This window comes from Halichoerus grypus, chromosome 14, assembly GCF_964656455.1.
Source record: "Halichoerus grypus chromosome 14, mHalGry1.hap1.1, whole genome shotgun sequence".
NCBI classification, from domain to species: Eukaryota; Metazoa; Chordata; class Mammalia; order Carnivora; family Phocidae; genus Halichoerus; species Halichoerus grypus.
This window is the reverse complement of record NC_135725.1, coordinates 73,149,571-73,173,544: the sequence shown is the minus strand read 5'-3', so window position 1 is coordinate 73,173,544 and position 23,974 is coordinate 73,149,571. Positions and strand designations below refer to the sequence as shown.

The 23,974-nt window shown below is 43.4% G+C and overlaps 1 protein-coding gene across 1 annotated transcript in view; it reads left to right on the top strand.

Annotated features, from left to right (window-relative positions):
* The window catches only part of SUSD1 (sushi domain containing 1), a 122,968-nt gene extending 102,075 nt beyond the window's left edge, over positions 1–20,893 (top strand). Inside the window, exons 13-17 of the mRNA XM_078061296.1 lie at positions 381–477; positions 4,057–4,315; positions 10,275–10,314; positions 19,395–19,488; positions 19,839–20,893. Of these exons, the coding sequence (XP_077917422.1) occupies positions 381–477; positions 4,057–4,315; positions 10,275–10,314; positions 19,395–19,488; position 19,839 (491 nt within the window). The 3' untranslated portion in view covers positions 19,840–20,893. The remainder of the gene's footprint in view (positions 1–380; positions 478–4,056; positions 4,316–10,274; positions 10,315–19,394; positions 19,489–19,838) is intronic.
* The last annotated feature ends 3,081 nt before the right edge of the window (positions 20,894–23,974 follow it).

The following is a 23,974-nucleotide window of genomic DNA, read 5'->3' as shown; positions in this document are numbered from 1 at the left end:
AAGTCCATTCACAATGCTGTAAACCCTCACCACTGTCTATTTCTAGAACCTTTTCATCACCCCAAACAGAATCTCCGTTGATCATTAAGTAACTAACTCCCCCTTGCCTACGCACCCCTCGGTCCTCAGCAACCTCTAATCTACTTCTGTGTCTATGAATTTGTTCCAGATGTTGCATAGAAGAGGGATCATCCTTCTAAGTCTGGCTCATTTCACGTAGCGTAATGTTTTCAAGATTCATCCATGTGGTAGCAGGTGTCAGAAAACGCTCATCGCTTTTTACATTAAAACTTTCCTTTCAATGGCTCCCCGATGACCACTTTCATCATGCTTCCACTCATTCCGATCACACCCTTTTCCTTTTTTCGGCTTGTTTCCAGAGCCTCCCCTTCCGGAAGTAGACTTTGTCACAGCGCATGGAGGGCCTCTACCACGTCTGAGACTGAGGAAAGCCAAGGAGAAAAATGGACCTATCAGGTGGGTAGTGGCCCCTTTTCCGTGGTTGCCCGGTGGTCCTCATGGAGAGTCTTGGAAACTTTGGTTTGATCGAGGAGGGGACTTTCTAGGTGCTGCACTTGAATAGTTGGGGCAGTGCAATCAGGGCCTCTTGTTTTTGATTCCTTGGCCACAGACTGGGCCTTGAGTTCCAACCAGCATCCTTCCAAATGAAGAGAGAGACTTCTAAGGAGCCAGAGACAGGCATTTGGGCAGCTTAGCTCAAAAAATGAAATCCCTTCCTTTGGTCACCGGCCGGACAAGCATTGACTGTGTGTGATGTGGAAGGTGTTAATCCTTTGCACTCACCTCTTCATGTACGTCTCTCAGTGATGGTGGACCAGGAGCATCGTTTCATTTATTTTTTTTTTTTTAAAGATTTTATTTATTTATTTGACAGAGAGAGACACAGCGAAAGAGGGAACACAAGCAGGGAGAGTGGGAGAGGAGAAGCAGGCTCCCCGAAGGGCAGGGAGCCCGATGCGGGCTCCATCCCAGGACCCTGGGATCATGACCTGAGCCTAAGGCAGACGCTTAACGACTGAGCCACTCAGGTGCCCCAGCATCGTTTCATTTAAAGATGATCTTTGGGTGTGTGTAGTGGATCTGAAAGGGTCATTTGGATAATTCTCTTAATTCGTTCACACATTGAGTTATAGGCAAGACACTGCGTAGCTAATGACTGCTTCTGGGATTCCAGATGGTATTAGGATGGAATTAATTCACCTGACTTGGAGAACTACATTGTGTTCCATTAAGCATTTTATTTACAGGGTCATGCTTGGATTAGGAAAGCAGAATTATTCGCCCCCCCCCCCTTTTTTTTAGAAAGGAAGATACAGGATCCCCTGGAGAGATAAGCACCTTGCTCAGGAATAAGGCAAGGACATGGCAATTGCCTTGCCATCCTTGACCTAACCTTTGTTGCCTTATGTCATTCTTGACCTGTTAGTCTAATGACCCTTCAGTACATTCAATGTGAAAATAAATGTGAGATATTATAAAATTATAAAAAAGAAAGTCTGGATATATTATCTGTGTGTCTCTTTTTTGTTTGTTTGTTTAATTTTAAGTAGGCTCCATGCCCAGTGTGGAGCCCCAGTGTGGGGCTTGAACTCATGACCCTGAGATCAAGACCTGAGCTGAGATTGAGTCAGACACTTAACAGACCGAGTCACCCAGGCGCCTCTGTGTGTCTCTTTATAATGAAACTTAGGCTTTTCCTGTCTTTCCATTAGTTTAAGTGCAGTAAGTTCTCAAAGGTCTTTCCAGGCATGGATATTGCATACATTGTTCTGTTTCTTGATTCCTGATGAGTTACTGGACGGCACTGCCATTCTGTTGCTATGAGGAGAACAGAAGTTATGATATCACTGCCTGAGAGAATTTGCAAGAGCAAATGTAGTATGTAGGCCAATAATTACATAAGGCAAAAAGAAAAGCCAAATGACAGTCTATCCTTGTGGCTAATGTGCCCTCTAGTGCCTCCAAAACAGGAAGTGGAGATCTGTGAGTCATTCCAGGGAGGGTGGCAGTGAGGAAGAGGGGAGAAGTCTTTCCAGAACAGTCATGTTCCAAACAGCCACAACTGCTTCCCTAACGTCATCAGGGTTAATTACCAACAGGCAAGTGGAGCAGTTTCCTCTCCCTGACTACCTGGTTGGAGCCAGGGGAGCAGCTTTGCCAGTGTGGGAGACAGGCCTGAGTCTGCTTTCTGCATTGTTGTGGGGGGGGGGCGGGCAGTGGCGTGGGGCACATGGTGGAACGGGGCCCTGGGAGCAAGGCTCCCCTCCTTAGCTTGGTGATCTTGAGTGCATGATGCAGCCTGTTCCTGGAGTCTCTTAATGCTAGTGTCTCCCACACTTGCCAACTTACAGAAATAATCTGGGTTGCCCTATTAGCAGTACAAATTCTCAGACTCAGCTCCTGGAGATTTCGATTCCGTAGGTCTGGGATGGGGGCTGGAAATCTGTATAATTATCAAGCAACTCGGGGGATTATGATCAGGCTAACTGGGGAGACTGCTTTATGCCCCATGAATGGTGCCTCTAATGTCCAGAACCAAAGGTGAGCCTTGAGGTTGCACTTGAATGCCACCATCTACATGGAAAGGCAAGATGGATTAGAGCTTGAGGACAGCATAGAGCTTCTGCACCATTTATTCTCCTACCTGCAGCCATGATTCATAGGGATGTCTTCAAATCGCCAGGAAAGTGTGTTGTTACAAGCGTTCCCCTGTAGGCAGTGGATGCTTCGTAGATGTTTAGTGGTGGTGGTGGCGGCAACTCACCACCCCGCAGGCTTTACCTTGTACCTTTTGTAGAAAGCTCTTTGCTGGAAAGCGAGCCCAGACTTTGTGGAAATCAGGGCCCCGAAGACACATAGGATGTTTGGGATGGAGGCTTTCCAAGTCCCAGACCTACTGTGGTGGAGGGCTCCCTTTCCTTAACCTAGTGACTCATGGACTTTTAGGAAGCAGGAGATGGGGCATTAGGAATGTGGAACAGGAAGTGTATATTTGCTAGTAAAATAGATTATGTGGCCTCATGGCTTGGAAATTACCCTAATCATCTTTGGTACCAATGCGTGTTTTTCCTCTTTACGGAGACGTCAACTCAAGAAACATTAGTGGGGAGTCAGTCACAGCCAAAGAACTCGGTAAGGATTTGCAAGGATACAGGAGTAAGTCATTTAAATCCCTGCTGTCAGGCCTGATAGAGAAAGCAGATGTTCAGACATGTGCTATCCTAGAGGCAGGAGAGAAGGAAGGAGGGGCGGGGTTAAAAAAGGAGGCATGATTCATTCTCAGTGTGTTTTTATTCTTACACCTCCTTTGGCTGACAGGTTTTGTATTTGGTGGGATAAACAATAACAAAACACGTACAAAAGAATGCTTGCTGGCTGGTGTGATCCTCTGTCCACGTTGGGGGAAGAGTTTCACAATGTACACATGACATTTTACCTTTCTGCCTATTTCAGGACATGGTCAGGCTAGATTAACGCATGGTGACTTGGCACTCCTTCTCATTTATTTCATGAACTCTGGTATCTGTGAACTGGAGGGAATGCAGATCACATGAGTTCCGTTTCAGCTTACCATGTGACTGGAGCCTTTTTGCAGACTTAGGACATTAACGCTTGTAGGCAGGCTGCCTCCATGTGACTGCTAAACCCTTTCCACAGCTGGGTTTCATTTGCCCACGTGGAAACCGCTGATGAGATCAGCTGTGTGGTTTGCACACTCAGGGCAGCCATACATGTAACAGCCTCTCTCAGCTCAAGAGGATTTACTTGGCATCCATCTGCGGCGGGAACTTGAGATCCCTCACATCGTGTCGTGGGGCGTTAGCACCGTAGGTCCAAACTGGAATTCCCTAAGTGTGGGAGCTGTCAGGCTGTAAATCCCCCCAGGGGGCAAGGACTTTTTCTTGTCCAGGGATGTATCTCCAGTGCCCAGGAAAGTGTTTCTCTCATAGCAGGTGCTCCATACATATGAATAATTGAATGAATGACTCTCCCAAGCAAGGGTCTGATAGACATTTTCTTTTTTCTTTTTTCCAGTTCATATCAGGTGTTAGTGTTTCCCCTGGCCCTCCAAAGCACATTTTTTTGTGATTCTGAAGGGACCACCTCATTCTTTAGCAACACTTCTGACGCTGAGGGATATGTGGCTGCAGAACTACTGGCCAGAGATGTTCCAGATGATGCCACGGAGATATCTATTGGAGACAGGCTGTACTATGGGAAATACTATAATGCACCTTTGAAAAAAGGGAACGATTACTGCATTATATTACGAATCACAAGTGAATGGAATAAGGTATACTTCTTTTAAAAACTCGTGAATTCTCTATTTTCTTCTTCACGTGAAATGTCAATATTTGAACATTTGTTTCCCTGTTATTTGGGATGGACACTGCATGTATGAACCATAAAAATGTGTCGAATACTTTGCCTGTATAAATGATGGGCAGATGAGACCTTTAAGGAGGTTGATGGTCTGAACTTCCTGCGGGACCTGGTGGGATCTGTGCTTGGACTGACCTCGTTTTGGTTCTTCCTCTTAAGCTTCACAAATCCCCTCATCCTAATGCCCTGCTTAAGCCTGATTTGAAGAGGAATATCTGGATTTCTCTGTCACTTCCCTGTGCTCCTGCCAGGCTGCTGCCTCCCATCACCCTCTCGGAAGCAGGAAGGCGAGGCAGATGACCGTCAGCGCTGCCCTATTTTCTGCTTCCTTGACTTCCTTGGCCACCCCCACCTCTCTCATCCTTAGAAAGCCTGCGTTATTCCAGTGGTGGTTCTTTCATGAGACATAGAACTATAGATTCATTGCATAATGAGTAAATACAGTGAGCTGGACAAGCAGAATAGCAAGAGCTGAATCAGTGAGTCAGGGGTGAAAGATCTGGAAGAACCATTGTGATGGTTGCCCCAGGAGAACTCAAAGTGTGATATAAATTCATATAGATTGGTAATGGAAACTAGAAGAAAATTATACTAATAGAAACAGCTCTTGACTGATGAATTGGAGCCATCTTGAGTATAAGGTTCATTAGTTAGTTAGTTAGTTAGTTAGTTAGTTAGTTATTTTGAACCCTGCACAGGGCTTGAACTCAACAACCCTGAAGTCAAGATCTGAGCTGAGATCAGTAGTCGGACCCTTAACTGACTGAGCCAGCCAGGCGCCCCCATCCCATATTTAAAACTGACACGTACTCTGTTAAATTCTGTATAGGACACAAGTCTAATGTGCCATTATCATGCTTGATAGTAAACCAGTGCTTACTTTTAAGAATATGTACAAGTAGCAAAGAGATTTAGTAGTATTTTGTGACAGTAACGTAGGAATTAAGAATTGGCAGGCTAAAGCCCAGAATATGTTTCCCTGAACTTGTTTACAAGGTGTTTATGACTCAGGGCCTTCTCGCTAGAAGCTTACCTGGAGATCCTGCCTTGGTGTTTCTAGCCAAAGATACAGCACTAGCAGTACAATATGAGTACGGTGTAGGGAGGGCTCAGAGAGCTGCGCTCCCAGATTGAGCCTTCAGTCTAAGAGGTACATGGGTGCACATGGGCTGCCATAACAAAATACCCTAGGCTGGGTGGCCTCAACCACAGAAATGTATTTCTCACAGCTTTGGAAACTGGGAAGTCCCAGATTAAGGTACCAGTTGACTTGGTTCCTTGGTACGGCCCTCTTCCTGGCTTTCAGACAGCGGCCTTCTTGCTGTGTCCTCACATGGCAGAAAGTGTGCAACCCAGCTCTGGTCAGTCTTCTTCCTCTTATATGGACACTAATCCTATCATGGAGTCCCCACCCTCATGACCTCATCTGAATCTAACTACTTTCCAAAGGCCCTACTCCCAAGTATCATCATACTGGGGGCTAGGTCTTCAATATATGAACTTTGGGCGACCCAAACATTCAATCCATAACACAGATAATTGAGTGAGAGGTTAAGATACGAATCCTAGTTTATAGGAAACTTTCCTATGATGTCATGGATACCTCTTTTTCATATAGCTTCGCAGAACTTGGTCTTTGGGAGGCTAAGGAGGTGAAGGGGTTTGGAAAAAATTTATATTGGGACTTGCATTTTTCAATTGCAATTACTTCCCCTATGGGTTTCCAATCTATTAGTGTTACAGTCATATTAAAATTAGTAGTGAACTATTTATTTTTCTTTTTTAAACAGTTTTATGGAGATACAATTCACATACCACATTAATCACCCATTTAAAGTATATAATTTATAGCATAAGGAATATAGTTGATGTGGTGATAGTGATATAATGGGACTGATGGTACTTACATTTGTGGTGAACATAGCATCTTTTATAAACTTGTCAAATGACTAAGTTGTACACCTGAAACTAATGTAACATTGCATGTCAACTATACCCATATAAAAATTTTTTTAAGAATAAAAGTGGTTGGGGCGCCTGGGTGGCTCACTCATCAAGCGTCTGCCTTCAGCTCAGGTCATGATCCCAGGGTCCTGGGATCAAGCCCCGCATCTGGCTCCCTGCTCAGCGGGAAGCCTGCTTCTCCCTCTCCCACTCCCCCGGCTTGTGTTCCCTCTCTGTCTCTCTGTCAAATAAATAAATACGATCTTAAAAAAAAAAAGTAATAAATTCAAGACTTAAAAAAAAAAGAATAAAAATGGTTAAGATGATAAAGAAAATAAAAAATGAAGTATACAATCAGTGGTTTTTAGTGTATTCACAAGGTGGTAGAACTATTACCACAATTTAATTCCAGAACATTTAGTAGTGGTTTATTTTTATTTTTATTTTTTATTTTAAAATATTTTATTTTATTTTATTTATTTATTTATTTATTTATTTTATTTTTATTTTATTTACTGGCCCACCCAGGGGCCCAGTAGTGGTTTATTTTTAATATTTATTTTTAATGGTAAAATACGTATAACAAAATTTACCATATAAACAATTTTAGGTGTACAGTTTATTAGCATTAAGTACATTTACATTGTTACGCATCCAGTCTCCTGAATTCTTTTCATTTTGGCAAACTGAAACATTATACCCATTGAGTAGTGCCTCTCTCCTTCCTGCCTCCCCCAAACCCTGGCAACTACTCTTCTGCTTTCTGTCTCTATGAATTTGACTACTCCAGGTACCTCATATAAGAAGAATCATACATTATTTGTCTTCTTTTGACTATCTTATTTCACTTAGCCTCATGTCCTCAAAGTTCACCCATGGTGTAGCATTGTGTCAGAATTTCTTCCTTTTTAAATATTCTACTGTGTGTATACACCACATTTTGTTTAACCGTTCATCTGTGGATGGACACTCGGGTTGCTTCCGTCTTTGGGCTATTTTGAATAAGGCTGCGATGAACATGGGTGTACCAATTTCTCTTTGAGTCCCTGATCTCAGTTCTTTGGGTCATTTACAGTTGGATAATTCTCTTCGTATTTTTTTGAAGAACTGCCACACTATTTTCCACAGCAGCGGCACCATATTACATTCTCACCAGCAGTGCATAAGGGTTCCATTTTCTCCACGTCCTCCCCAGGACCCGCTGTTTTCTGTGTTGATAATGGGCCTCCTAATGGATGTGAGATGGTAACTCATTGTGGTTTTGGCTTCCATTTCTCTGATGATTAGCGATGTTGAGCATCTTTTCATGTGCTTTTGGCAACTTATATATCCTCTTTGGGGAAATGGTTTTTCAAGTCCTTTGCCCATTTTTGAATTGAGTTATTTATTTCTTTGTTCTTGGGTATTAGGAGTTCTCTATATATTCTGATATTAATCCCTTACGAGATTTGCAATGTGCAGATATTTTGTTCCATTCCATGGGTTGCCTTCTTTACTCTCTCGATAAGTGTCCTTTGATGTACAAAGTTCTTAGTGTTTTTTAACGTTCCAGCTTTCTTTGTTTTTTAATTCCAGTATAATTAACATACAGTGTTATATTAGTTTCAAGTGTACAATATAGTGATTTAACAATTCTATATATTACTCAGTGCTCATTGTGATACATGTCCTCTTAATCCCCTTCATTTATTTCATTTATCCCCCCACCCACCTCCCCTCTGGCAACCACCAGTTTGTTCTCTATATTTAAGAGTCTGGGGTTTTTTTTGTTTGTCTCTTTTTAAAATTTGTTTCTTAAATTTCACATATAACTGAAGTCATGTGGTATTTGTCTTTCTCTGACTGACTTATTTCACTTAGTATTATACCCTCCAGGTCCATCCATGTCATTGCAAATGGGAAGATGTCATTCTTTTTATGGCTGAGTAATATTCTGTTGTGTATATATATATATACCCCACATCTTCTCTATCCATTCATCTATCCATGGACACGTGAGTTGCTTCCCTATCTTGGCTATTGTAAATAATGCTGCAGTAAACATAGGGGTGCATGTATCTTTTCAATTCAGTGTTTTTCCTCTTCTTTGGGTAAATACCCAATAGTGGCATTACTGGTTAGTTCTATTTTTAATTTTTTGAGGACCCTCCATACTGTTCTCCACAGTGGCCACTCCAGTTTGTGTCCCACTAACAGTGCATGAGCGTTCTTTTTTCTTCACATCCTCAAAAGTTCTTAATTTTGATGAAGTCCAGTTTGTCTCTCTCTCTTTTTTTTTTTTTCCTGCCCATGCATTTGATGTCATATCCAAGAAATCGTTGCTAAATCCAATTTGCTGAAGCTTTTTCTCTATGTTTTCTTCTGTTCTGGGTCTTATATTTGGATCTGATCCATTTTGAGTTAATTGTATGGTGTTAGGTCAGGGTCCCACTTCATCCTTTTGCATGTGGATATCTAGTTTTCCCAGCACCATTTGCTGAAAAGATTGCCTTTTCTCATTGAATGTTCTTGGCCACGCTTGTCGAAAATTATTTGACATATGCAAGAGTTTATCTCTGGACTCTCTATACTACTGTATTGGTCTATATGTCTGTCTTTATGCCAGCACCACATTGTTGTGATTACTTTAGCTTTGTAGTAAAATTTGACACCAGGAAGTTTGTTTTCCAACTCTCCCAGTTTGTTTTTCCTTCTGTGTATCGGTCCAAGTAAATAGCATCACCATGCTCCCAGTTGCTAAGACAGAAATCAAGGAATAATTCTTGTTTCCTCCCTCTTTATCTTCTTGTCTAGTGCACCATCAAATTCTGTCAATTCTGTCACCTTCATTCTGTGTAAAATCATCCTTTCCTCTCCTTCTTCATTAACGATGTTTAGCCTTTGACATCTCTTGCCTGAACATCAATTTTCTAACTCATCTTCCTGTCTCTTATTCTGTCTCTTTGCTCCATACACCTGCCAGAATGAGTTTCATAAAGTGTAAATCTGGTCACGACACTCTATTTTAATGAGCTTCCTTCTTCACCTGGCCCCACCAGTTTCTCTCCTTTAATACACTCAGTTCCCTAGTACCTGCCCTACTACTTGAGGTCCCTTTCACTGGTTATTCTTGCCTATGATTTTCTACTAGATGCCCTTGATGCACTTAGCACCAAGGCAAAATTTAGTTACATTCAAGCGCTTATGGCCATTTCAAGCTTTCCCCAGCATTTTTCAGTGTAAAAATATATTTTTTTAATTTTTAATAAAACCAGACTACCCAAGGTTGTCACTTGAAAGAGAATATTCTTTTGAAGTTGGAGGGATCTTTCTCTGACCCCTGCTATTTAGTATCCTCTGGGGAACATTTTGCTGAGTAACCCCAGTGTTCTTAACAGACAAATATGCATAGAATAACTGGGGGAGAAGGAAAGAAGGTATCTCATTCCAATGAGTTTGTGGGTCTTGGCCAGATAAGTATCATCTAGACCAGTGAAGTCTTATTATTTACCAAGACTTCCCATAGCCTTGCCTATCACATGCATCACTGTCACTGTCACTGTCACATCCCTGTCACATGGACGGGATCTCAGAATATTTTTCAACATCGTTTGTAGGCAGTCAATGCCAGTTGCTCAGGGCTGGCAAGGAGAATGAAACTCATTGCCATTTGTTTCTGTTGTTTACCCATAGTGTGTGCTTTCTGAGATCTATTGAAAAGCTACAGAACTGATCCCTGGGGTCACTTCTGTCCCTGCTACCCATGCCAGTCCCTCCAATACTTAGTGATCACATGGCTCAATTATAAGATGTTAGAGCTAGATGAGGATATTTTAATCCAAATTAAGAGAAAAACAAACCCAGTAAAGTTTCCGGGCTAAAATGTATTGTTTAAACTGATGTTCTGTGCTGCTTCATTAAATGTGTTGCTGCATTTCTCTTCATAGGTGAGAAGATGCTCCTGTGCAGTTTGGGCTCAAGTGAAAGGTAAAACCACTTTCTGCCTAAGCATCCTGTCTTTTTTCTCCTGTCCAGTCTGCAGCATCAAGTTTATGTTAATGAGATTTCTTTTTAAGTTGTCACAGGTGACCGAAACCCATCTCATACTAGTTTAAGCAAAAAGCCATAGCTGAAAAGGATGGGGGTGGGGAGCTTATGGACCTAGCCCCAGAGGGGCATCACCAGGATTCCAGGAACTGACACTTGGGACTTGACACCATGAGTGGGACACTCTGTCTGTGTCTCTGCTTTCTGTTTCTGAGTTGGCTTCATTTTCTTCTACAATAAACCATGTGATGGAGAGGGATGGGCACCAGCTGCCCAGTTTAGCAACTTCAGTTGGGAACAGAAGATTTTTCAATTCAGGGAAAGAATCTTTCCTCCTAGATTAAGTGACCGTCCGTGGGATGACTAGTACCCCTCGTATGGTACTATATAGGCACTACAAACAGCCTACCTGGGATTTTGGGCTTGGATTATGACTGGTTGAGGGCAGATCAGTGTGACTGACAGACACACCAGGATTGCATTGAGAGGCGGACATGATCCCCATCAGGAAAAGAAGCACAGAAAAACATGTTGGCAGACCAATACAAAGAGCCACAACAGTCCACTACTTTCAGCCATTTAGCTGCTTAGCATGTGCACACACATTCATGTATACTTTTTAAAAAAAGATTTTGTTTATTTATTTTAGAGAGAGGGAGAGAGTAAGAGGGAGAGTGTGCGGGGCTGGGGAGGGGCGGAGGGAGAGGGAGAGAGAGTCCTAAGCAGACTCCGTGCTGAGCTGGGAGCCTGACGTGGGGCTCCATCCCATGATCCCAAGATCACGACCCCAGACGAAACCAAGAGTCGGGCGCCCAACTGCACCACCCAGGCCCCCCCACATATACTTTTAGGAAAAACACCCATTATGGAAGAATTATCCTCTGTACAACCAAAAGTGGAACTTGATTGGAAGACAACCCAGAGGTGGGTCTGTTACTGCATCCAGCTCCAAGACCAGGATTCCTGGCGACGGTCCATTGCTCTTGATCCAATGCAGGTGGACTTCTCATGATCCGATGGCAGTCGGTGACTAAATGCCAAATGTAAACATTCCCAAACCACAGTCTGTAACATGAAAGGGGGAACTGGACAAGCACAACAAGCACTTTCTTTTAGAAAGGAAGAAAAGATAAAGTGTGGTGCAATGGGCAGGGGGCCCAGAACAATGACCACATCCTGCTGGCTGGGAAAAGCAAGCATCCCCTGGCTGGCAGCAGAGTGAGTCACTTGGTCACTTAGTTGGGCTGCCTCAGTCTTTTCCTGGGAAAGTACCCTGGCCCTTTCCTCTAAAGCTGTCCATGCATGAGAAGCAGCAGGGAGGAGCTCTGCCGAGTGCTCAACAGCCTCAAACTTACCCACGCGGGCAGCTGTCCAGGTGGGAGAGCTGCCTCAGGGATTGAGCAATCGCAGCTCTGTGTCTGCCAGACGTGGGATTTCCCTGGCAGTACGTTTCTTTCAACCAACAGGCAGCCAGCCAGCCAGTGGATTTGATTCCCAGGGATTCCATGAGTTTGTAGCTAATACCAGAAATCTTGTCAAGTTTATGACCTCTGAATCTGGACCTTTTCTTTGTGGTTTATGAGTCCTAGCAACAGCCTGAGGAATTTTGCTCTTAGATTGGAGCATCAGTTTAACCCCTTACATCCTGCCCCTCACCTCAGAGCAGCAAGAAACAATAGGCTGGGGTGGTAAGGAAGTGCCCACATAACCCTGCTTCCAGAAGGATTCCAGCAAAGGGCACTTTACAATGGGGGATCTGTTACCTTGTCAGCAGAGGGTGCTTAGCAGGAAATGATTGGGAGGGACCTAGAGAATTAGGCTTCCTTCATTTGTCTGCTTATCTTCTAATCTTATTTCCCATCTTTTTATCTCTGCTCACACCAACTTCCATAAGAGCAGAGGACATGGCTTTTCTACTGGGCAGGGCACATTACCTGACCATCAGCCATCTTGGATTGTGGTTGCCAGGTGGCGAGGGTCTCCCCCACCCCACCCCTCCACTTTCATGAGATATAGCTTACATAACATTGAGGTTCATTTGTACAGTGTGATGATTTGATTTGTATTGCGAAATGATGACCTAAATAAGGTTAGTTAACACCTCCATCACCTTACATAATTACCATGTATATATTTGTGTATGTGTGAACATTTAAGATCTACTCTCCTAGCAACTTTCAGTCATATAATACAGTATTGATAATTATAGTTACCATGTTGCACATTAGATCCCCAGTACTTAATTTATTTTATAACTGGAAGTTTGTACCCTTTGGCCAACATCTCCCCACTTCTCTCCACCCCCGAGACCCTGGCAACTACCATTCTACTCTCTGTTTCTATATAGAATTCAGCCTTTTTAGATTCCTTGTATAACTATGAATATATAGTATTTATCTCTCTCTGACTTATTTTACTTAGCATAATTAGTGAGGGTCTCCCTTCACAGAGATGTATGCTCTTACACTAATGCGTGCAGATAGGCCTAGCTTCCTGTCTTGGAATTTAAGTGAAGACCACAAGAAACAACCACATGTTCCAGCATTTGGAAATTTTTCAGCCAGTGCATTCCCTGAGGCTCTAAGGGTGGGAATGCAGTTCCCACAAAGAAAAGAGGTGCTTTTATCTGAAGAATGGAGATGTGCAAGCCTCCTGGACAGGCTCAGAAATAGCTTCCAGAATCCACTGGTTTCAGCAGCTGTTTGATATCATTAGCAAACACTCTAACTGGGTGGAAGAAATGGCCAAAGAGCTGGCTACTGTGAAGTTAACAGGAAGGATTTTGCTTTGGAAATAGAATCTAAGTGGCTTTTGGTAGTGCCTTCTTTACCCTCCTCAGCCTAAGAAGCAGTGTTGAAAGAGAGCGCAAACCTTTGAATTCATACTATTGGAAGGCTCTGGAGATAATAGAGAAGCCCACTGTTTTTTAAAACGCTGAAGGCAATTCTGATATAAATATTTACGTGTCATGCACTCACCTCTGGCAGTCCCCTTTTGCAAAAATGTCGGAGACTGCCATCTCAGAAAATAATTTGGAGAGAACTAGGATCCAGATTAGTCCTGAACTTGTTCAAGTTCATCTGTGCCAAGCAACTGCCCCATTCTCACCTTTGCCCAGGGAGGAATTCTGCTATTTACCTTATGCAGATTGCCCCTAAAAGAGCTTTGTGATGACTACCAGGGAACCAGTAGTTGGCTTGAGGGGAAATGCAGAGGCCTGGGCTTCCTTGCTTGAGCCTTGCTACTCAACAGCCGAGTGTCTTTGAAATTGTATTTAACTTGGCTGGTTCTCAATTGCCTCTTACCGAGATCTCTCAGATCCCTTCCAGCCACAAAGTACTGGCTCTTTGATTTCTTGAGTCACAAAGCAAGGTCATTTGACATGCGTGAGATGATCACAAACTGTATTCACAGAACACTCTTCAGTCATAGGGGTGAAACCCGTGAGTCATTAGTGACCATTCCCCTTTCCCTTTCAGCCCACATTTTACACCTAGGGTGTGCCCATCTCATGTCTGGATTCACCCCCTGAGCATAGGCCTTTATATCTGTAGCATAGATGACTGGCAGAGCCTCTTTCTTCCTCTCCCACCATGGTGTTCAGGGGCTCGTTCACTCCAGCCTACACATCTGACTCATATTTCTAAACTGCAGCACTGATTTGATTACCTCCCCTGGTGGTTCTTCCAGAGTTCTCCATTAACATTTTAGACTGGTTTCTAAGGCCTCGGTTTGACACCAGCTTACCCTTCTGGTTGCCTCTCATCTTCTCCATTCAAAGTGATGTGTCCGCTCTTCTCTGGTTATGGTCCTTGCTTACTTTCCTTTGTGTCTTTATTCATACAATTACCTATTTATTTCTACCTGGCTTGCCCTATGACTTTCCTGTAATCTCTGTTTATTAGCTTATTACAATCCCACCTGTTTGTCAAGGTTAAAATCAAATGCTATGTCCTCCATGAAGCTTTTTTTATTTCCTCAGTGGGGCAGGATCTCTCTCCCTCCCTCCCTCCCTCTCTTTTAGCCATTCTGCCATACTATAGTGCAACTGGTGCACTTGTCTTTTCTTACTAGATTGCATACCCCTGAGGGAGAGCATTTGAAGAAGGGGGGCAGTGCTTGGTGCACATTGGTACCTAATCAGAATTTAGTGAATTGGGTTGGAGGATTACTGGTCAACCAGCAGTAAAATCAGATGAAAAATGAAGCACAGTAAGTGCAATACTTAAGTGAACCAGAGAAGATGGAAGCCTAGTGTGTACGTATGTGTTTGTATATGCTGTGCACTTGTATGTATACACACATACACAAACACACACGCATACTTTAAACCTTCATCATTGTGGCTGGAGAATTATGATACAGCCTCACAAATTCCTGGCCACTGGTATACACCCACCTTCACTCAGTTACTCATTCAAAGGCTATGCTAAGTGTTGCTGAGAAAGGATTTGAAGAATTAAGGTCCCGAGAAGGGAGATTATCCAGATGCACCTGACCTTCACATGAGCCCTTTAAATCTGGATCTAGAGGTCAGAAACAGGAGATTGGAGATTCAAAGGTGAGATGGATCCGACATGAATAAGGGTTTCTCCTGCTGTCTTTGAAGGTGGAGGGAACCACATGGCAGGAATGTGGGTGGCCAGTAGGAGCTGAGTGGCCGATGGCTGGCAGCCAGTAAGAATATGGGGACCTCAGTCCTACAACTGCAAAGAATTTGGAAGCAGATTCTTCCCCAGAGGCTCCAGAGGGAAATGCAGCCCACTTGACACATTGATTTCAGCCTTGGAAGACGCTGAGCAGAGGACCCAGTCACAATGTGCCTGAACTCCTGGCCCACAGAACTGCGAGCTAATGAGTGGGGGCTAGCTGCTAAGCTGCACTAGAAAATGAATTCAAAAATGTTGCTGATTCATCAGGTGTTACATATCTCTAAATTAATCTCTTACTTTGATCTCCTTTTTCATCGCCCACTCTGCATGGAACTCAAGTGAGGAGACCTTAGGATAGCAGAAGAAGAATTTAACACACTAACTAGACGTCATGGTGCAAATTATTTGTACCATTTGGAGAACAGGATTATGGCTTTCAGGAAGTGACCCTGCTCGTATGAATTCATGAAAAAATGTCGACAGCCACAGGAAGTTCTCAAGCTGTCCGGAAGCTTGAAAGTAGGCATGGAGTCTTTCTAACTTGCTCTTCAGCACCTGTGGTATTTGCATTAGTGGAAGAGTTAAAAGATAAGCCCAGAGAAGCCCTGTCACGCCTCACGAACATTGTACCTCCTCTGGGAGTCACCCTGAAGAGAAAGGCAGCGTTTAACCTAATGGATTTACTCTCTCCAAGAATGAGTCACTGTGATATAACACATGATTCACTCGAGTTTCCGAAAGAATATTCTACAAGTGATTCAGAAGAAAAATAAGGATGATTTTATAGCATGAAACCGTGAAAGGAAGGGTAACCAGAAGACGGCAAAGCTCTAAAAAATGTAATTTGAATTGGCCAGTTGTAAATTTTCTCAGTGAGGAATTAACTGGGAAAGTCCCTAAAGAAATCTTGTGTGGCTACACTGTGAGGGCTCTGGGTTGGACAGACTCAGATTTTCACAGAGTACATACACAAAGTAGACCAAGAGACCTATACCAGCAAGAATCATGCCTGAAGCCCAAACCCAAGTCATGTTATGCAGAATAATTAAAAAGAAAAAGATGATTTTCCAATATTTACATCTAGAGTAAGGAATAGTTGGGTGGGCCCATTGCTTAGGGTGAATGATGTCCTGCTGGTGGATGGTCAAGAGAAAGGTCCATCAACTCCAACTTTGCTTCTGTCCTGTTGGTTTGTGGGGGGACATTTTAAAAGCAAGAGAAGAGCTAACAGCTTCACATAAAGCCTTCTGACCTGGATGAAGCATATTCTAGCAGGTTCATACAATTTGCAAGTGAGATGGTGAACAACTGCAGGTGATCTTTAAGAGCAAACTTAAGTCGACCAGAGATGAGCAAAGAACGTGGAACTTTGTACGAGGAAGACAGAGTTTGCAAAGTGTAGTTGATGATAACTTGTGGTCAAGGGCCAGGCAAGATCTTTTAGGAGGTGGCTCTGTGGTAGAAAGAGCAGATCCCAGCAGTGAGCATTATGGTTCCTGCATTAATAAATACGCTTAGACAATTTGTACCTGCTTGAGATGTTTTAGATAAGGATTCACTTACCCTTTGTTCTAACTCTTTTAGGTTTCCATTTAAGTCTTTAAGCTGTCTGGATTTTATTTTGGCATATATAGTATAAGTTCTAATGATCAAAATCACTTTATTCTAAATGGTCAGCCAATTTTCTCAACACGAATTATGAATAATATGTCATTTCCCCTAATGATTTGAAACAGTAACAAACAACAATAATGAACCATAGCTGACATTTGCCAGTTGCCTACTGTGTCCAGGGCACAGTTCTAACAGGACTTACCTCATTTATTTCTCACAATAACCCTATAAGGTGGGTACTATTATTATCATTCCCGTGTTACTAGATCATCCCTCGGTGGGGCAATTGAGGCACAGAATGGCTGAATAACTTGTCCAGAGTCCACAGTTAGGGTGTTCAAATACAGACTTGGACAACCTGACTTGGAAATTATTTGATGTACATGGGTTTGTTTCTACACTATTTTGTTCCAGTGTATTCATCCCTATGCTGATACTGCACTGTTTTAATAGGTAGTCATTCAAGTCACTCCCCCAATTTTTTCTCTTCTAATTTCTAGTTTAACCACAGCTCCTCCTTCTATTCTGTAGTATGGCTTCTTAAAATATCAGAGCCTTTTTCTTCTGAATCCTAAAGGTAGCCAAACAATATAAGCCATGTTTTTCTGGAAAGTCTCTTGACAACACTTTCTGAGGTAATGGGTTTTTCAGAGCTTTTTAGCAAGAAGTGTATTCCCCGGCTACTTTTGCTGGTGCCAGCTACCCTGTGAGAGAATAGAACCAAACTGCTCTTAAGCTGGTTGAAGAGATGGAGCGGTACCCTTCAATGCAACCCTCTGCAACGGTGGAAAGGTTTTAAAGTGGTGCTGTCCAAGATGGTAGCAACAGCCACATGAGGCTGCTGGGCACTTGAAGTGTGTACTTGAAATTGAGCGCTTGAGATTATATGATCAAGAAACTGAATTTTTAATTTAATTTAGTTTAAACCTAAACTAACTAATTTAGGTTTAAACAGCCACATTGAGGCCAGTGGCTACTGTGTTGGATAGCACAGATTTGGTGATGAGAGAGTTAAGGAGCAGGAACTCTTCTCGGATGAGCTTCATTTGCTGCCAGGGAAGCGAGTCATCTATGTTTCGAGGGTCTCACGTCCAGGGGCTACTATTTTTCCTCTCAAGCCCCTCCTCCTTACTTAGCAGATCTTTGCTTTTGCTGTTTTCAGCTCTTCCTAGGCAGTACTGGATGCCCCACGGGGCAGACTAAGCATATGCTCGGGGCATCAGTAAAAGGAGGGTACCGAAAAGTGAAATAATTTCATATTCCGACAGTGACAACCATGACAAATTATCTGGCAAAATTTGGACTTAGTTGCACTTCCTTACACTTCTTCCATGGCTGGGCAGTGTTTTTCTTTTTTAATTCTATATATGCAACGTCAGCCCCCAAGATCTTTTCAATGTCTGGTGGCACCATTGCATGCAGACCTTTGTTCTTTTAAAGAGGAACTATCCCATCATCATCAGCCTCTGCAGGAAAGGGCAGGGCCTGCACCCCTAACTCCTGAGGGGGAGCGTGACCTGCTCTGCTATAGACAGAACTGGATTCAGATCTGCACTGGGAAAGCATGGTGTTGTGGTTAAAAGCAAAGATGTTGAAGCCAGACAGCTCGGGTTTGGATCCTGACTCTGTTGTTTATTAGCTGTGTGATCATGGACAAGTTGCTGAACAACTCCATGCCTCGGTCCCTCATCAGTAAAATGGGAATAATAATAGTGCTCAGTGTGTTATTAAGCCAGGCACTATTATTGTAATACCTGTGTGAGTACTAGGTAGTTAGGAGAAGTCATTAGAACAGTGTTTGGTATATCGTAAGTGCTAAATAAGTTGTTTGCAAATTAAAATGAGACCTTTGGTGTAGAACATGATGCTCTGATTGAGTCAACTGGCCCAAATGTGCAACTCAAGTGTGGGTGTTTTTCAGTCTATAGCAAAAGATCTCCCTGCAGTCAACATATGATACACCCCCAAACAGAGCATATGTATGTCTTTCAGAGAGCTTTTACATTAATTTTCTTTTTTTAAAAAAAGATTTTATTTATTTGAAAGAGAGAGAGAGTGCGCGTGTGCACAAGTTAGGGGAGGGGCAGAGGCAGAGGGAGAAGCAGACTCCCCACTGAGCGGGGAGACTGATGCGGGGCTCGATCCCAGGATCCCAGGATCATGACCTGAGCCGAAGGCAGACACTTAACCGACTGAGCCACCTAGGCGCCCTACGTTAATTTTCTTACTTTATCCTCATGGCAACCTGCTGAGCAGAGCGAGGAGGTACTATCCTTGTTGGTGTGTCGGGAAAATGACAGATGACTCCATCCATCAGAGAGGATTCATTTGCTATATTTGACCATTGGAGCTACCTATCACTTTTGGAGCAAAAGTCCAGGATGACTTCTTCCTCAAGGCAAAGGAAAACTGCCCATAAAAACTTTCAGTGCAGTTGACTGAGAGAGGACCAATACAAGCAACACAATTCGCTGTATTTGTATGCACAGCAAGATGAACTTTTTTATCCCTTGTAACTTGAATGTGGCCTGCGTTTCCATTTCCTTTCAGAAATACCCCGGGACTGTGTTTTCCTTAGGTCCTACACCCTCAGGGCCAACTCAGGGGACACAGAGGCACTCTGGGCATTCTTGGGATGGTTTGTTAAATGGGGCCAAGCTCTGGGTTAGACTGGAGTGAGCACAGGTGCACGTGTGCCTCCCAGGAGGGCCATGATTGCGTGCTGTGGGCTCAGTGTGTGGTTTTGTCCCGCAGATTCGTCATTCATGCTGCAGCAGATGGTGGGCGTCGGGCTGGGCTCCATGGCCGTTGTGATTGTTCTCGCATTCCTCTCCTTCTCAGCCGTGTGGTATGTGAGACTGTCATTTTTGAGAAATGAGTGGAATGGCGGAAGGATGGGGTTGGAGTCATGAAGAACAGCTGGGACTGAGGAGGGTCAAAGGGGCTGTGGGTAGAGGTCATCCTGGGCTCAGCACTCAGCAGGTGAGAGGCATGAGTAGCTCTACACCTCAGGATGGGGTGGGGGGTGCCCTTCTGGTGCAGAAAAGGAGCAGGGTCAGTGATGGCTGCCCTGGCTACTCACAGAGTGGTGGATGATCTCCCACACTGCTTCCCCTGAGGGTACGTGAGCAGCACATACAGATGCACCAAGGGAAAACCAAAGTGTGTCAATGGACTCTTTTCCTCCTCCATGTCTAGATTGCAGATGGGCGCTACGTGTGGGGGATGCAGTGCTGCTGGGGCAGGTGTAATGACAGCTTCTCAGGTGCCTGCCTACACAGAGGCCCCGTGTGGCTTCCATCCAGGTGTGTCTGGGTCTGCAACTTTTTCCATCCCCAGCTTGGCCCCATTTCTGGATTCAAGATGGTGAATACCTCTGTGGAACCCCCCAAGAGGAGGAAACTCAGGAATTGCTGACGTCTTCTCTGCCTACTACACAACCAGTTCTGTGTCCGTGTACTTGAGACCCTTGATAGATAGTGTAATATTGACCACAGGCTACAGATCATGTGGGTTGGACCTTTGTCTTCCTCTGAGTGATTCCTGAGAGTCAGCTCTTCTGGAAATTGAATGCAAGAGAGCCTCTGCACCTTCCTTTATAGCATCTCTGGATTAATTTGGAATCATCCTTTTACAATGAGCAATGAGATGGACTTAAGTTTGGGCTAGAATTTGCCTTTATGAAGGAGGTCATCGAAAAGGGTAGAGATCATTGACAGAGGCAACTTGTCAAACATTTTAGAAGCAACCCCTTTCCTACAATGAATTGACATACTAATAGAAAGTATACTAACCTGGCCACTCCAGTAAGTTTCCTGCAATGTCTGTTAGGCAGCGTGGCTTTGACGCAGATCCATGGGTCTTACAGGTATTCAAAAGCCATAAGTTTTCATTCAAATAAAAATATTCTGTTAATTTAGACAGTTCTTCTCTTCCACACCAAAGTTTATAGCAGTCTTGGCTAACTTTTTTCATTACTCTCTCTTAAAAATGCCCTTGTCTTCCTTTAGATCAGGTGCTCATGTAGTAACAATGGGCTGAAACACTGTCAAGCCCATGGCCAGCGTCCATGTGTTTACAGGGAAGGGGGAAGAATGTGAGTGATGTGATCTTCCCCTTTACCTACAGCCTCAGTGACTATGGCTGTTACTTGATCATGAACCATGACACATTAGATGTAAGCGGTCCTGGGCCCGCTCTCAACTTGCTGAATTTACGGATGGGCATATTAGATTGGACTTTTAAAACCTGAATCAGTGTTCGTTAACTTTCCTCCCTAACCGATGGTGTGACTCCAAGGCTCAGTAAGAAACGAATGGAGCAGAGGCATGTGGCTCTCCTAGGCAACAATGGTATTCTCCCTCTTCTCCCTCTTTTTCGAGGCCTGGAGAATAAAAAGCTTGGGGGAGGCAAGCAGGGGACAGTTCTAGTATATGACCTTCGGGGGCAGTGTGTATGAACGTGGCCCTGGAATTGTGCAGGGTTGCAGTCCTGCAGAAGAGGGACAATGTTCCTGACGGGGTGGGGGCGGCTGTGTTCTCTCTCTGCTAGCTCACTGGGCATTCGTTGAGGGTCAGATCTGAGTGGTCTGGGCTGGTGGGCAGAGGAGGAAACGAGAGGAACAATAGAAACAGGTGGAAACTGTCTGTGAAGCGGCCCTGCCCTGGGAGACCTGGCTCCAAGTATATCCCCTCAACTGGGGAGAGTCAGAGAGAGGGAAGTGATATCCTGACCCTTGGGTGTTCAGGAACAGCTGTTAGCCCCAGGCCCCATCAGCATTCGGCAGTATTTGGAATAATTGTCCTTTGTCCTCTGAGGCACCACCTCGGCCTATAACCTAGGATCAGCATTTAGAAACTTTCGTGCTCTCATCTTAGGTGACTTAGAGAGTCGAGCTCTCAAAAGACTAATACACATAGCATTCTACTTTTCATTTTTATATGCAACTATTCAAGCTTATAGTATTTTCACAGCCTTTGAATGAAATTTGGAATCATTACACATTATCGTGGTTACTGTAGGGTAGGGTCTCTGATGAGTAAGGATTTTCCTGAAAGCCTCCTCTATCCAAAAGAGAATCTGAACTCCCATTATTATTATTATTATTTTACTGGTTCTGTAAACACCATATGTTTCTGCAGCCCCCTTAACTTCCAGCTTTAGAATTAGCTGCCAAAGAAGTTCCTGTGGTCCACAGGGGAGCTTAGCAAAATTGTCATTGAAAGGAAGAAATCCCACTTGCTTAGTATCAAAAGCTTCTAGTTAAAATAACTAAATATTGAGTAAAATATTACGTAAAATGTACTTGTGGGTATAGTGCGGAAGTATGAAAGAATACTAAAATAACAAAAACATGGACTTTTTCACTGCCTATGAATGTTCTAAATGACAGCCCAGAGTTGCTCAGTAGTATTACTTAACAAGAGCAGGTGCTGAGCATTGGCAAGAGGATGTGCCATCTTTCTGCAGTTCTAATTGTTTTCTCATAAACTTGAGGGCAGCCAGAAGTTCTCTAAATTCGCGTGGTAGCTTTGCCACAAGACTGTTCTTTTTTTCCCAAGCCGATTCATGGTTAAGGTGGGGAGGGGATCTCAGGAGAGTGATAGTGGGTCTTCCTGGGAGAACTCAGGGTCTGTTTGTCGAAGGACCGGTAGGACGGCGCTCGGAGTTGGGTTTGCGTGCCACTACATAAAGCTAGGCCCAAGCTGGGGGTGGAGAAAGGATCTTTCCCTTATTAACTGTCTTGGGGACAGTGTGTCGAGTTGAGCTCTGAGACCTGGCTGTGTGCTCCCTTCTAGATGAGGAGTCAAAATTGGGGGTTGCCCAGCTAGGGGGCTGATTATTCCCTAGCTGATTTGTGTGTGTGCATGCCTGTAGTTCTGATTTATCTCATTGGAGTTTTTGTTTACACACATTCTTCCATCCCCTCCTCACGACAGTTGTGGATGGTGGGAAGGTCAGGGGTTACCGTTTTCCCCACTTTAGAATGGAGAAATGGGTTCAGAAAGGTATGTGACCTGAATTGTGGGGTCAAATCTTCTGACTGCAAGTGTAGTCCTCATTCCTGGAATTGGACAGGCCTTGAGCTAACCTTTGAACAGTCCTTTTGGTTTTGGGGAGAATCAGGTCTTTGCATTTCCTACACACACACACACACACACACACACATATTTTAACCATTGTCCTTAAGTACTGCAACACAGGCCTTTTTATATCTATCTTTTCACTATATGGTATCTCCCCGCCCCTCCATCACTTCTAGAGGAGAACACAAACTACCAAACAGATGGAAGTTAATTAGGGGAAATAGGTAATAGCCCATCTCTGACTCAAGACCTGAAATTGTAGCTGGGCACTTAACCAAGACCAGAGCAGAAGTGATTATCTTGCAATTCCACATTAGCTTGGAATCAAGTTAATATTTAAATTGATTTTAAAGGAAGTAAAAAAGAATTCTCAGTGCTCCCTTTTTATTGCTAACCTCACATTTGCATTTTCTAAGCCTTCTATTTTTCTATTCTATTCATCTGAGGGAAAACCAGTATCAGTAGTAGTAGTCAATCAAATAGTGTGTTAGGGGGCCTTTTGCCTGCCACACCATTGTCACTGAACTGAAGTGCACGATTTGGGAGAGGAAAGAGGATGTGGCTTTTTCTGCGCCCAAGTTTGTGGGCGGGTGATACATTGAAGCAAATCAGTTTGAAAAAGCAGTGTGCTCATTGTTTGAGAGAGAAAGAGAGAATGAATGAATCATTTTGGTGATGTGTATGTATGCACGTGTACCCATATCCATACTTTTTGGGCACAACCCAGGGTTACCAGAATGGGGTTCAACTACACATGTTTTGTAAACTATTGCTTCTTTCCTTCTTGGGCACATTTATTTATTTATTTATTATGTCAATAGTGACTACGTTAAAAGTTTGTGCTGTAGTTTCTTTAACCAATACTCTTCTGTGCATGGTGCATTTAGAATGTTTCCAGATGTTTGCTATCCTTATACAATTCGTATGTATGTAATTATCATTTAGGCTAAATTCCTAGGGATGAAATTGAAAACTATATACATTTTGTGTTTACTACATATTGTCAGAGGAATCTTAACAGGAAGTTTATACCAGTTGACATTTTCATCAGCAGAAAGCCTCAAACACCACTGGGCACTGTTGATGCGTTTCATCTTGATTAATCTGATGGGTGAAAAATGATGACTCAGTGTTTTACTTGCATATCTCTATTTTTGCATGTGGATTGGTCATTTGTAATTCTGTCTTGGTGAATTATTTTTTTTCTCAAGTACTTGGCTTGTCTTTTATTGATATGAAAAGCTTTGT